Below are 15307 nucleotides of genomic sequence, written 5' to 3'. Positions count from 1 at the left end.
GGAGCCATTCTGCAACTGATTGTTGATCCTCTTAATTCCGGAATTAACTTTAAATCAATTTTTGTCGATATTTTTGCCGAAATAGCTTGCTGTTTCACATTTAAAAAAACTTTAAGTTAAGAGCAAAACGCCTTATGTACATAATTTATATACAAGCTAAATCTCTTGATATTTATAATTATGTCTTTATATTATATACAAATACGTCTTTATGCATATTGTTGTGGGGGGTGGGGGAGAGGTCCAACCCACTAGCCACGGTACTGCTTCCAATATACACATAAACGTATTTTTATTTTATTATTAATAAAGTAAAGATTCCAGATGTTTGTTATTATTCATATTTTATTTTAAGTTTTTTGACCCGGTGTAGTATGAGATTTTTACTCCCACTTTTTTTTTATTCCCCAGTAAAAATCTGATACGAAAATTTTACCGCGGAGTAAAAAACGTGTATGAGATTTTTACTCTCTTTATGAGATTTTTACTCTCAAATTAATTTTAGCGAAATTACAAATAAACAAGACATGCACGCCAGATTTGCTGATATATTTAGTTATTTAAAATATAAAACGTATCCAAAAGAAGTTTTAAGTAAAGGTGATAAAGGCAATTTTAGAAGACAAACAAAGCCATTTATAGTTCATAATAATGAGCTATATCATTTAAATAAAGCTGCAAAGGTATTCTATTATTTCAAAATGTTTTAAACAATTTTGTCATTTTTATCCTGTTATAACTAGAACCTAGTTATCAGATAAACACAAAAATTTATAACTAGATAAACACTAAAAAACTTTGTAGTTTTTGTTCTCATTATATTTATGGTTTATAGCTTTTTTTTAGAGAAAAGTTATTTGGAGCAGAGATGAACAACAAAACATAATAAAGCTTGTTCATGAAGGAAACGATGTCTCTGTTGAGTCCAAAGCTTTATCTGGTGTTTTGTTTTCATTGAGAGTTAGAAAACATAAGTCTACTGGGTTTTCACCATTTTCATTGCTTTACCAAAGGGAAGCAGTTCTTCCTATTGATTTAGATTGCAATTTAATTGATTTTAATGATGATAACGCTCTTAGCAATGATGATTCCTCCAACAAAAAAATAATTTCAGAAACCTTTTATGCAATGAATAAAATGAAGAATGAACTTTTTGATGAAGCCTATCAAAATATAAAAAAAATCTCAAAAAAGGCAAAAACTTGATTATGACAGGAGAATTGCTCCAAATTTTGAAACTAGCATAAATAAAAAAGTGTTGCTAAGAAATAGTAGACGTGATGATAGAAAAGGCGGGAAACTTGTAAAGCCTTTGACTGGACCATACATTGTAACACCCATTTCAAGCACAAATAACTGTACCTTGAAAAATCTAAAGATTCAAGCTTTAAAAACAAAGTACAACTTGACAAAGTTATGTTTATATAATGAAAAAATAACTGATGGTAAACAAGAAATCACATTCAATCAAATGAATAAGCAAATTTCTATTGATAAGATTGGAAAATATGCAACTATTGAAATGAGAACTTCTATTTCTGAAAAATTTGGAATTGGTATTACCAAAAATATATTTACTGCAGATATTAATCTACTTTCATATCCAAAACAACTACACAGTACCAGAGGCGACGGTAATTGCTTTTTTAGGGCAATATCTTATATCATTACAGGCAGTGAAAGCAGTTATGAAATTATAAGAGAAAAAGTTGTAAGACATATGTGTACCCATATTAATGATAAAATGGCTTCATATATGAATCAATCGGTCATAACATATCTAAATGAAAGTGGTATGAGTGATAATGCAACATGGGCAACTGATGCAGAAATAATTGGGTGTGCCTCATTCATGGGTATTGATATAAAAGTATATAGCAAATATGGTGAGGAATTAAAATGGCTGACTTACCCATGTATTTTAACACTTACTCAGCTTAGTGAACATGCTATATTCCTTGACAATTCAACTGCAAATCACTTTAATGTTGTACTGTTGTAAAAAAAAAAATTTTGCAGACAAATAGTTGCAAATCATCCTCTTCATAACTTTAAGATATATGATTTGTATAAATATTTTTGATTTATTTATTTCTATATAACTGTTATTTACTATTAAAGGTTTGCTGACTGCAAAATACCTATGTATATATATATATATATATATATATATATATATATATATATATATATATATATATATATATATATATATATATATATATATGTATAAAATATATAGATATATAGATATATTTTGACAGTGCCAAAGTTCCTTGAATAATTTAAATTTATTTGCTTTAATTTCTGGGACCTAACAAATAAATTATAATAATTTCTTTGTTAATATTTTCTTTCCGAGATATGAAATATAATAGGCGGTGTGAATAAAAATGAGCAGTTGCTTTTGCTATGTGTTTTAGGAGCAATTACTTTTACGTAAAGTGGAGCATTTGCTCCGAAAACACATAGGAAAAGCAATTGCTCATTTTTATTCACAACGCCTAATGTAATAATCAATACTCCTAGCATTTGCGCCCATATTTATGGTAAGGTATGGGTTTTATCGCACTATTTTCCATAACAATTTAAATATCGTTTTTTCAAGGCTGTCAAAGGGAAAAAAACTCATTTAATATTAAGTTTAAATTTTAAGTTTAAAACAAATTTATTTATGTTATGTAAGTTTAAAACAAATTTATCACCATCGGGAATAGAATATGAATTTTACAGATACGTGCGTACTTAATCCGTTTTAATTAAAATAATAAAACAATTTTTACTTCCATTATGATTTTAATTCCTTACATTGAAATGTAGGAAATAAATTATTTTTAAAAAGTTGTTTGCTACTATATGTAACTTAAATTTTTAGTTAACAATAAAATTATTATTAAAAGTTTAACTTTTAATAGCGCTACATAAACATAACGGTAAAAACATCTAAAGGGAGTAAAAATCTCATAGAGAGAGTAAAAATCTCATACGCGTTTTTTGCTCCGCGGTAAAAATTTCGTATCAGATTTTTACTGGAGAGTAAAAAAAAAAGTGGGAGTAAAAATCTCATACTACACAGGCTGAAAAAGCAGTTATGCAAAACAATTTCAATTTTAACTGTCGCTCGACGTTCGTGTTGACTTGCGCGATTTTTATGTATTTGCAGGGGTAAGTGGGTGTGAGTGTTCATGAGTCTGAAGATTTCTTTAAATACCCTTTAGTAAAACAAGATAAACTTAACTTATTGCGTTTTGTTTCCTGTTATTATTAATTACTTAATTATAAACAAAAAACAGTAGAAAATAATAATTTAGCATTAACCTTTTTGTACCAATAAACACAGCAGTGAAATTTCATATTTATGATGAAGAGAAAGTTAAATTGTAACGACGAAAGAGATTATGAAAATGAGCAACTCAAAATTAAACCAGATGAAAAAAATTTTGAAAAGTTTTATGTTGCTCCAATTGATAAATTTTCCGGATATTCTCCTTTATATAGGCAACCTATAGAGTTTGGTCACTTTTCTCTAGACTCTAATCGTTGTTACCACAATAATGCAAAGCAGCTAAGATATTATAAACCTCCAAAAAGTGAAATCAAACTTAATTTTGATTTAAAGTTAGGTTACGATAATTGTATTTTAAGAAATGAAGACAATAAAGAAGGTCTAGGTCACTTGTTAAAATGGTTGCAGGATAACAAGAAACTCTTTAGTAATAGCAAAGAAATTGCAAAAGATAATAGGTATGTTAAGATGTTTCAATTGTTTTGTCAATTTGTTCTGTTTTATATTAGTAAGATATTAAAATAATATAATTTTATTTTTTAACTATATAGTGTTAAAATTCGTTATATTTATTAGTAATACTATTAGTAATATTTTTTAAATTTTGACTTTATCTAGTTATTACAACTAAATATTTTTAGCTAAAATATTGTTTGCTAAAAAAATAAATATTCTTTATACTGAGCAACACACTTTTTATAACTTAAGATGATTATTACAACAGTTAATGTCATATTTAATATTACATTGTCTAATTTGATTATGAAGTAAAAGATAATACAAATAAATCTACAAATATAAATACAAATCTAGCCTTTAAATTTTTAATTAGTAATAGGTCTAAACTGAATCCTTGATAGAATATCTTTAAAGATTTGTAATAATCTTTTCTAAATAAGAAATAGCATCATTATTAGAACCAACTCAAATATAACAACAGTATTCCATTCTAACAATAAGAATAAGAGATTTATTATGTTAGAAATTCAAATAAGGAGGTAAACACGATAAAAAATTTAGAGGATATTAACTTTGCAATTGATTTTAAAAAAAGTTTTCATGAGAGATCAACAGTGAAAGATTATTTGTGAAGCCACAATTTAGAGGATTTTGCACAAGTGTTGTCATTTAGCATTCATCAATAAAAGAATATCAATAATATTATGATAGTTATTTTCATCAAACAACTGATTTTTGTTTGATCAAAAAATGAGTGACCCACTGCAAGCTACAAACTGACAAAGATGAGAGATCACATTTAAAGTTGCCACCTATTCTAATATATCCATAGGAATTTTAGCAGCGAATTTCTGTTAAAAAAGTTTAGTTTGCAAATTTACCAGGATCAAAATCAGAGCCACACAGGTCCACACTTATATCTATACTCAATACTTGTATCATATCTCAACAAGATTTAATTCCAAGTTTTTTATTATGATATTAATTTTACTTTATATTTTAAATTAATTTGCAGCCAACAAGGCTATAAGCAACCACTACTTATGTTGGGAGTTTTTTTTACTCTGATTCACTCCCAACAACGCTACAAGCAACCACTAGTTTAATTGAAAAACCACTTAAGTTACTGAAAACAAAGAACAGACTTAAAAAAAGCAGTTAAAAAACAACTTTAAAAAATGTAACTTTTATGAATCAGGAAATCGCAAAGACATCAGGAAATTTCAAACCACCTATGTTTGAAGAAAAAAAATAGATGAATAAAATTTTCGTCTAAAAAACAAGATACAGTGAAAGGATGACATTTTGCTGAATAACAAGTCACGCAAAAATTAGTTGTAGTTGATGGAACAAAAGATGATAGCTTGCTTGAGCAATTACTATGGTAGTATTTTTAGAAAAGAGAAAAAGATATTTATAATGACGATTTACTACTATAGGATGAATGCTAAAGCTCGACAGTTAGAGAAAATTAAACTACATTTACAATGCATTTTCACAAGCTAAAATCACAGATGCCATTGTCTAGTAAGTAGAAAAAATAAGATTTATTTGAACACTTTTTAAATAGTTTTGAGAGGTATAAAAAAATCTGGAAAACACTTTTGCAAGACGGTTATAAAATGTAAAATTATTAAAATGTTATTATAATTTTATATGTAATATGGCATATTTCTCCTTCTGCTTCTCTTCTCTTTTTTACCTATAAAGTTCAAAAGTTTACCATTTATTCATTTCATTAATGTATATAAAAAATTGAGTGAGCATATTGTTATTGTGTGCTATTTTTCATAAGTATTTTTAAGTGTCGTAGTACGTTGATAGTTTTAAGAGTTGTGCAAAAAATCTGGAAAACACTTTTGCAAGACGGTTATAAAATGTAAAATTATAAGACTTGCAATATAGTGTTTATTTTTTTAAATAATTTTCTGTTTTTATTTTCTGATCCAAAAATAAATCAGCTTCCTAATTCTTGATCCTTTAAAAACTTTGAGTTCTCAAGCTTTTTTATCTTTTTGAATGTAATTTTTTTCAGTTGAACTTTACAATCTTTTTGTTGGGCCTAATCTGCAGCCACTTTCTGCTGTTTCCTAATTTTTAAATATTCATTTTCCAGATTTGAAAGATTTTTTAGTAAACTTTTAATTTATTTAAAAACTCTTTTTAATTATAAGCCATCTTTTGGCCATTGATTGAAACTTTTCAAGTTTCTGGTCTTAACTAAAATACAGTCACATTTACTTTCTATTGTACACCCAAGGCCAGCTCGAGTAGGTGTCAAGTGAGGGAGTTGTCTTATGAGCTTTGCTGATAAAAAAATAGCCAATCCAATTTGCCAGCTGTAGGTACAAAAGGTCCCAATTTGTTGACTAACAGTGAAAATATTTATTGTAAATATTTTCACCACCTACCTCCCCCCCCAACCACTTACACACAAAAACAAGCACACCTCCTTTTGCACCCGTCTTGTGTACACCTTTCAAGGTTTTAAGGGAGACAAGCAGGCATTGTTAGTATTATGGGGAAAAATTTTGCTATGTACTGTAGAATCTCTATTCCTGTTGAATACGCCCTTAATTATAAAAAAGATAAGTTGAAAGTTTAGCTACATTTTGCTAAATTACTTTATAGAAGTTTTTTCTCATCTAAAAAATCTAATTTAAAAATAGGTATTGTAAAACAATATATTCTGGACTAAAAGTTATAATCCTTTGTCAGTTGCTTAAGTCCATTGTCAAATATTGAAAATTTTCAACTCAAAATAAAGAAGAATAAAGTTATAGTTATATATAATAAAATCACTTATACTGGAAACTGATGCTGTGAACATAGTTATTGCTGGTGATTTTAATTGTTATAATGGGTCAAGATTCTATGAAGAATTTTCTAATCTTGCGTTAGAAAATAAATTGATTAAATCTGATATAAATCGCCTTGACAATATCTGTACATATGTCAGTGACAATGGAGATATTTCTTCGTGGTTGGACCACATTCTATGCTGTCCAATTATTGATAATCTAATTATATCTATTTCAGTTTTAAACAATGTTATTGCATCAGACCATAAACCATTAGCATTTCTGATCTCTTGCCCATTAGCAAACTCATCCAAAATATATAATAACAAACCTTATTTTAATATGACAACTAGATCTCCTAACTGGCAAACTTGTCACAAAGCTACCTTAACACGTTATGCAGAAAAAGTAGATTCTTTATTAAAATCCGTACATGTACCCCTCTATCTACTTACTAAAAATATTCCAAACGGCTACAATACAACTCACGATATTGATTTATTCTATAACAGCATCATAAATACTATGTAATCTTCTGTATCTGATACCATACCTCATTTGAATTTTAAATATAAAAACCATGAATACATTACTCCAGGTTGGAATGACTATGTTAAAGATAAACACGACATTGCAAGAGATGCCTTCAAGCAATGGATTTTTCAAGGAAAGAAGAAACAGGGTGACATTTTTGAAAACATGAAGCACTCTCGTGCTGCTTTTAAATTACCTCTTAGATATTGTAGGCATCATAATGAACAAATTCAAGCCGATTTATGTGCAAAAAATATGAACAACACAGACTCGAGAAAGTTCTGGAATAATGTGCGAAAGATCAGTAACAGTAATGCAGCGAACCTTGTTGCTAGTGTTGGAGGTGCCACAGGTGATTGTCTTATTGCCAATATGTGGAAAGAGCACTTTCAAAATTTGTATAATTCAACTAACAATGAAAAATATTACCTCAGTTTCATAAAGGAAATGGAATTTTCCACTGAAAACTCTGATATTATTGTGAGTTGCGTTGACATATCCACTGCAGTAAAAACTCAGAAACTAGGAAAAGCAGCTGGATCTGATAACCTTTGTATGGAATCTTTTATATATGGTGGAAGTAGATTGCAGTTTTTTATTAGTATTTTTTTTAATTTATGCATTAAATTTGGTTATTTACCATCCACGTTTTGTGAGGTCACGATTATTCCATTAGTAAAATCTAAAATGGCTGATTTAACAGATGTGAACAACTATAGAGCCATAGCTGTGTCCTCTGCTATGTCAAAAATTTTTGAGAGTCTTTTATTGCAGAAAATCAATTTGTACAACATTAATAAAAATGATGAATACCAATTTGGCTTTAAACAAAATCATTCAACGACATCATGCTCAAACTATTTTAAAAAGACTGTGCAGTACAACACATCTAGAGGAAGCCATGTATTTGCTTGCTTCATAGACTTTAATAAAGCATTTGACAGTGTCAATTACTGGCTGTTGTTCAAAAAATTATTAGATACTGGTCTGCCCAAAAAACTTGTTTGTTTGCTTGCATTTTGGTACAGTAATCAACAAATGTCTGTTCGATGGCAGAAAACAAAATCAAACAGTTTTGGAATTAGGAATGGGGTTTGTCAAGTAAGTATATTGTCACCACTTCTATTTAACTTTTACATACAAGATTTGATTTCATCAATATCAAACCTTCGTATTGGATGTAATATAGGTGGTATATTCATGAATGTGTTCGCCTATGCTGATGATATGGTTCTAATTGCACCTTCTTGGTTTTATCTTCAAAAACTAATTAGCTTTACAAATAAGGAATCTTCCTTAATTAACATGTCTTTTAATACCAAGAAAACTGTATGTATGGTGTTTAATCCAACTTAAAAATCAAAAGTTATATCAAACTCCTTCCCAGAATTATGCGTGTCAGGGTGTGAAATTGCTTTATAATTAAAAATGACCTTACCGATGATCTTGATATAATCAGAGAGGTGAAGGACCTTTACACACGTACAAATATCTTAATTAGACGCTTTCATTTATGCTCTACCAGAGTGAAGGTTAAACTGTTTAAAGCATATTGCATTTGTTTATATGGTGTTCCTTTGTGGCAAAATTATAATGATAAAACAATGGCACGCCTTCAGTATTGCTACAACAAATGTGCTAAAATGTTTTTCGGATACAACAAATATGATAGTATATCTTACATGCTTTTAGAGTTCAGATTACCATCTTTTCATACAATTATTTTAAACTATAGACATCCTTTTCGTAAACCGTTGATGGCTTGTACCTTGGTGAATCACTCTATGCATTCAGTTAATCAAAGTTTAAAATAATAATTTTCTTTTTTAAAAAAAAAAAAAAAAACTATGGACCTGGCACCTAATTTGTACAATGATAGCATGTGTTTTACTTAAATATATAGTGTGTTTTACTTAAATATATACAAATATATAAATGTGTTTTACTTAAATATATACAAATATATAAATGTATAAATGTATGTTTTACTTAAATATATACATATATATAAATGTATAAATATATAGTACAAATAAACACCCCTGAATAACTACAGGGAAAGGTTTAATTTTTGATCGAACCTCCTTTTATATTGGCTGTTTATAATGGTTTTTAAGAAAAAGAGCAAGTTGAAAACCTCAAATATTTGTTAGTCACAAATAATTTGGTGACAATAATAAAACAATTAGATAGTAATGATAAAAACATTTTGATGGTAACCATGTTTTTTCATGTTGAACATTTTTATGTTGAACATTAGGTATTATACCCATGTTTTAAATAATAAGAGAGCTTGACTTTATCATAATTAGTGCATAGCACATTTTATCATAGGCAGGAAACAATGTAACAAAATCTAAATCTACTATATATAAGACAATGTAAATAGTCTAAATCTATGCAAGTCTAATAGATAAAAAAGTAGTACTTGACTGGTCAACAAAAATTTTGCTTATCCCTAACATCATCTCAATCTTTACTTAACCAAGAGTTCCAAGGTTGAGGGGATTTTATGTCAGTGTTAACTTCTCCTCTATTTTGCTTAGAAAAGAAAATTCTACAAGCAACAGTTCATACAGGTTGTACATGCTATCAGTAGCAAGGTTTTGATAATCTTTATCTTGACCTGAGTTTTTATTTTATGTATAAAGTTGGTTCAAGTATAAAATTATTATTTTGTTAACTATTTGATAACACATTCATATAATATAACACAATTGTGTTATATATAATATTAAACACAAGTATATAATATATTTAAAAAATCACAATAATTACTATACTAAATAACACTAAAAAGTTTTTACTTTACAGTATTACAAAACAGAAAGTTATTACACTACAAATTGATGATGATGATGATGATGATGATGATGTTGATGATGATCATGATAAATGATGACTTTTTTATAAATCTCTTTTTTCTAGTTTAAATACAGATTTTGTGACATGGAGAGGTCACTTGACTAAAATTCTTTGTGCTCCTTATGAAAATAATGAACCTTGGAAAATGGCTGCTACACTATTTAATGGCACAATTTACATTAGTGAAGTTGAAACAGAAAAAGCAAGGTTCGATCGTTCGAACCGGTCTCCAAAGCATCAGGAAATGTGTTATTGGGGATATAAATTTGAAAGTTATGTGACTGAGTCAATGCAAGGTAAATCATACAAAATTAAGTCTATGGGCTTTTTTTTATTTTTTTTTTATTTTTCTTGTTTTCATATTTGTAATTCTGAAGCTTTAAATATGATAATGCATAAATTATAAGTTTAATGCATAAGTTATAAATTTATACTTAACATTATAAAAGATTGTTTGATACATCAAATAGCCATCCTTGACCGTGGCATATTACTTTATAAGGTGATGTAGTTTTGTACATGATGTACATTGTACATGATGCATATTAAAAATAAACTAGTGAAATAGAATGCAGTACTTGCTCTGCACATAGAGTGTAGATTCTCTACACATAGAGCGGTTTAATGATGTTAATTTTTTTATTTAAATTTAAATCATCTTAATTTCTTAAGTAAAACTTTATTTTAAACAAATCATCATAATTATAATAAAATTACTTTCTTATTGAAAAGTTAAATACTAATAGTTTTTTAAGATTATGGAGCTTCTAGTACTAATTTCTTATAAAATGGTTTCTTATAAAATAAGAAAAATTTGTATCAAACAATTTGTGGAAATGATACATTTCCTCTAAAATTTTATTTAACTAGATGAGTTGACAATTTATCTGTAAGAGCATTAGATACTTATGATAAAGTCTAAACTACCTAATTGTTTGTAAACATTGTTATACTAAGAACTAGAAAAGCTAATGAGATTTCTTATGTATAACTTTATTTAAAAAGATGTATTGGAGGAAAAATAGACTTTTGTCCTGGTTCAAAAACAAGTAAAAACCTGTTACTTGAAGTTCCTTTATTCTTTCTAGTTGAAGTTTGGTTTCCATTCAGTAAACAGTTCTAAAAAAATTTATTCCATTTATTTAGTGCTCCTCGCGCTTGTAATACAAAATAATGTAATTCAAATAATGATAGTGTTTAAATGTAGTGAATTCAGTGCATAGCAAGAAAGTAAATATAGCTTCATCAAAATCTGCAGAAAGAAGTTTAAGACAAGCAAGATAAAGTTTGTTTAATTGGATACATGACTCGCCAAATTACTGGTAGTAAGTTATTATCAAACTTTACCAGTCAATTTTCATGCAGTTTGTTCTATAATATTTGTCAAGTAAAGTTAAATGTAAAAGATGCAGCTAGGCTAACAATACAGGAAGTTTTAATTTTTGGGAAAAAGCAAGAATAACACTTGAAAGTTTTAATTTTTGGGAAAAACAAAACACTTAAAAGACTGTGTTGCAAAGCCGGAAAAACTTCATAAGAAATGGAGAAAGCAGCAAAAAATGCAAATAGAACTAGTGCTGCTTAGACTGAAAAGTAAGAAGCTTTTAAGCTACACTTGATGACCTATTTGACATTGCTCATCGAAATGCACTTAGCACTGCAACTGAGGATGATGCATTATTCTTACTCAAACAAAGAAAAAAAGGTTGCCCAGGTTGCATGGGAGGAGTTGATTTTAAATTTTTAAAAGCTGAAGAGCGTCAGCAAAAAAAACATGCTTCTGAAATGATGACAGCAGCAAAATCTAAGAAAAATGTAGTTAAGTTATTTAAATCTATAATTATTTATTTGTATAAAAGAAGATTATAATTATTATATTAAAATTATTCACTTTGTTTACTTCGTTTATTCATTTCTATATATATATATTTTAATTTTTTCTTTCTTTATTAATCACAACATTTTCACAAAAAATATGTCTATATATATATAGATATAATAAATAAAATTTAAAAAAAAATTAATTTTTAATTAAAAAAAGTAATGGTTTTCCATCAATTAATGAGACTTCAAAAAAATATAGCCTATATTATTTTATAGATATAATGTATTCCCTTTGCGTCAGCTCTAAAAAATATATATTCTCCTAGCAAATAAAAATCTGTTACTCCATAAATAGTAATATTGTATATTGTTTTGATTTCCCTCACTGAAAAAGCAAAAAAAACAGAATATAAGAAATAATTAAAATTAATTAATTGATAATTAAAAATAATACATAATTAATTTATTATTAGTTAATTAATATTACCCCTTATTGGTTGAAGGCCTTATTTAGCCCTATTTGTTAACACATTAAGATTATAAATTAATTAATTAATTTTAAGCAAGCAGTTTGGTAAAATTAAATCTGTTAAATTATCTTTAAACAATAATTTACAAAGATTACAAATTGTTTTATTTTAAAGGTATTTTTACAACAGTATTTAAGTGCTCGTGCATTTTTGCGTAACAGGGAGATTTACCCTTTTCTAATCTACATATGTAAAAATCTAAATATTTCAGAAACTATTAGCTGTAGCTAAAAGATAATTTAAAAAATCTAGTAAACAAAATGAGACCCATATCACATTTATATCACATTTCCATATATAGGTTGAGCTGAATTTTACAATAAAAAAATTATAATTTTTCCCCAATTTCCCAAATTTTTCCAGATTTCATCCTCAATGAGGCACATGTTAGCATTGTTTATTCTAGTCAAGTGACACAATTTCAAACATCCATTTATTTTGACCACTTTCTCAATATTCTTACTCTAGATGATGTTTCATTTTTAACATCTTCTTTGCTGTAATATGTTGTTTGGTATTTTGTTGATAGTGATGGATTTTTTTTCTTTTTTGCTTGAGATAATGTTACAGTTTGCAGGAGATAAGATTAGTATTAGCATATACTAAAAGAGAAATTCTTTTTATAGAAGTAGAATGGAATTTAAAGAGAAAGTAGTATCATGTAGATCATTATTTTATTAATCACTGATAGAAGTAATTAAGGAAGTAAACACTCATTGGTTACTTCTTGCCACAAATAATTGATTATTATTTATTAATTATTGACCAACTTAAGTAGAATATTACCATTTTAATTTTTTATCCAATAACTTTCTTACTTTACAACATAATAAATTAAAAATATTACTATTAGATTCAGAATAAAAAACTTTATTAAACCATATTTTTAGAAATTTTAAAACTAGTTTATTGTTTAAAATTTAGGAAGTTTTAAGTTAGTAAATATGGTTTTTTAAAATTAATGCACCAAAAACTCTTTTACCCTCACAAAAATATCATCAAACAAAAATATTTTTTTATGTATTTTGATAGGTGTAGTCCTACCTTATATTGATCTGCTTTTACATTATGGTATTTCTTGAAACTTTTTGTTTAAATAAAATTTAAAAGTGACCGACTTAAAATAGTGACCAAAAATAAACTAACTTACCTTAATACTTGATTTGACTGAAAAAAGAAAAATAATAATGTTGTCTGCAATCACTGCTGTTTACATTGTATTATGAAAAATAATTATATTTACTAATAATTTTTTTCCAAATTATTTGTATAAAAAATTTCATATAGTTTTCATTAAGTATTTTATTTTATATTAATTTAATGTTTTTTCCTTATTTACATTTTTATATTAAACATATAAATTTTTTATTTCTAGAGCAACAGGACTTAAATCCTGTTGTGAATACAAATGAAGCATTTTGCTCTGTTGTACGGACACGATTAAATGGAAATTCAATTATTTGTGGAGCTGAAGTAGATTGCTGCATTAAAGGAGACAAATCCAAATCACCTTCAAATTATATAGAGTTAAAAACAACACGAATTATGAACAATTACCGACAACATGAAAATTTTGCAAGATATAAACTTTTAAAATTTTGGGCGCAAAGTTATCTGGCAGGTATACCAAAAATAGTTGTAGGAATGCGTGATGATGAAGGCATTGTAAAAGAAGTAAAAAATTTTAACACTTTATCAATACCTGGAATTTGCAAAGAATATTCGAAAAAGTGGGATGCAAATGTAGCTTTAAATTTTCTTGATGGTTTTTTAAATTGGTTAAAAAAGGTTGTTATAATTGATAATCCTAATGTTGTATATATGATAGAATTTGCAGAACCATTCAGTTATGTATCTTTACAAGTTTTTAAAGAGGGCTTTGAAAGTTTTTTGCCTGATTGGTATACTTCAAATGCAGTCGGGTAAAAAAAATTTATGTTTTAAGTACTTATATTGATATCATGATAAATCTCTATATAGACAGATATATTATAATAAATATTATTTATACATGAATCATTGCTTCCCTAATTGTCAGTCAAATCTTTGGAAATTGTGTAACTGTCAGTCAATGCTTTGGCAATTGTGTAACTATGAGTCATTCCTTTGGTAATTGTGAAGTTAATGATGTATGAAAAATGATAATTGTGACTATGCTCCCTCTATCACCCCTCCCTCTACTTCACTATAATTTTATTAGTGATGTTTCATGCACTTCTAGGTGTACAATACAATATAAAAAGGTCAGGTAAATAATATTAATTAAAATTAAACAAAAAGATATTTTTATAATTGATAAAAATTTCTAGCCAATTATTAAAATAGAAAAAGTTTGCTAAAAGTTTATTATATGTAGAAGTATGTATTTTTAATTTTCACATTAGTTGGTTCTTGAATATATACCTTCTTATATAGATCCATTTAAAAACCACATAAATTTTCAGATATAAAGTCATAAAAATGCCTATACTTGTGAGTATCTTTATGTCTTTATGTCTGCAATTCTATAATTTGTATCTAGTTTCTTTGTTCCATTTTCAGCAATTTAAAAAAACTATTTACAAAAATAGTTAGCATCTTTTTCAAATTTTTTTTTTCAATTTTTTCAATTTTTTTTTATGTTAATTCACCTAGCCAAGGCCAAGAAGGCCACTACAGTTGAGGAGGCTACTTTAGTTGTGGTTACTATCCTCTCCCAACTCCATAGCTCCAAAACACAAACCTTGATAAACAAGGCCGCTACAAGGAGAAAAAAGTTCATTACCAGGGATGTGGTGGTGATCAAACTCGGAGCTTCTGGCTTATGCTTTTAGAAATTTGATTTGGAAAATTACTTAACGATATATATGATGCTAGGTTCTAATGCATATCGACACTAAGCTGTTACTTGTTTTTTTCATTTAAGTTCCATCCAAGTCTTTGTTTAAACAGTAAATTTTTTTTTAATTTTATTTTTTTTGCAACTTTTTTTTTTTTGTATATATATATATATATATTTTTTTTTTTTT

General features: G+C 27.3%; 2 protein-coding genes across 2 annotated transcripts; both read left to right on the top strand.

Moving 5' to 3' along the window:
* The first annotated feature begins 527 nt into the window (after positions 1–527).
* On the top strand, positions 528–1569 carry LOC136076274 (uncharacterized). Its single transcript, XM_065789748.1, has 2 exons — positions 528–683; positions 847–1569. Exons 1-2 carry the CDS (start codon positions 528–530, stop codon positions 1204–1206), a joined length of 516 nt encoding a protein of 171 aa, XP_065645820.1. The 3' UTR covers positions 1207–1569.
* Positions 1570–3007: 1438 nt separating this feature from the next.
* Positions 3008–14330, top strand: LOC100205748 (decapping and exoribonuclease protein). The gene is made up of 3 exons (XM_065791840.1): positions 3008–3744; positions 10009–10241; positions 13675–14330. The coding sequence occupies exons 1-3, from the start codon at positions 3359–3361 to the stop codon at positions 14223–14225; spliced, it is 1170 nt and encodes a 389-aa protein (XP_065647912.1). The 5' UTR covers positions 3008–3358; the 3' UTR covers positions 14226–14330.
* The last annotated feature ends 977 nt before the right edge of the window (positions 14331–15307 follow it).

Source organism: Hydra vulgaris, chromosome 02 (genome assembly GCF_038396675.1).
Source record: "Hydra vulgaris chromosome 02, alternate assembly HydraT2T_AEP".
In the NCBI taxonomy this organism is placed as follows: Eukaryota; Metazoa; Cnidaria; class Hydrozoa; order Anthoathecata; family Hydridae; genus Hydra; species Hydra vulgaris.
Note: the sequence above shows the minus strand (reverse complement) of the source record. Positions and strands in the feature narration are given on the sequence as shown.

What these genes read in the sequence shown, in the direction of transcription:
- LOC100205748 (XM_065791840.1), top strand. Translation starts at nt 3,359, where the DNA reads ATGATGAAGAGAAAGTTAAATTGTAACGACGAAAGAGATTATGAAAAT. An exon ending in GAAATTGCAAAAGATAATAG is followed by an intron (nt 3,745 to 10,008) that starts GTATGTTAAGAT and finishes TCTTTTTTCTAG; the next exon opens with TTTAAATACAGATTTTGTGA. An exon ending in TGTGACTGAGTCAATGCAAG is followed by an intron (nt 10,242 to 13,674) that starts GTAAATCATACA and finishes TTTTATTTCTAG; the next exon opens with AGCAACAGGACTTAAATCCT.
- LOC136076274 (XM_065789748.1), top strand. Translation starts at nt 528, where the DNA reads ATGCACGCCAGATTTGCTGATATATTTAGTTATTTAAAATATAAAACG. An exon ending in ATTTAAATAAAGCTGCAAAG is followed by an intron (nt 684 to 846) that starts GTATTCTATTAT and finishes GCTTTTTTTTAG; the next exon opens with AGAAAAGTTATTTGGAGCAG.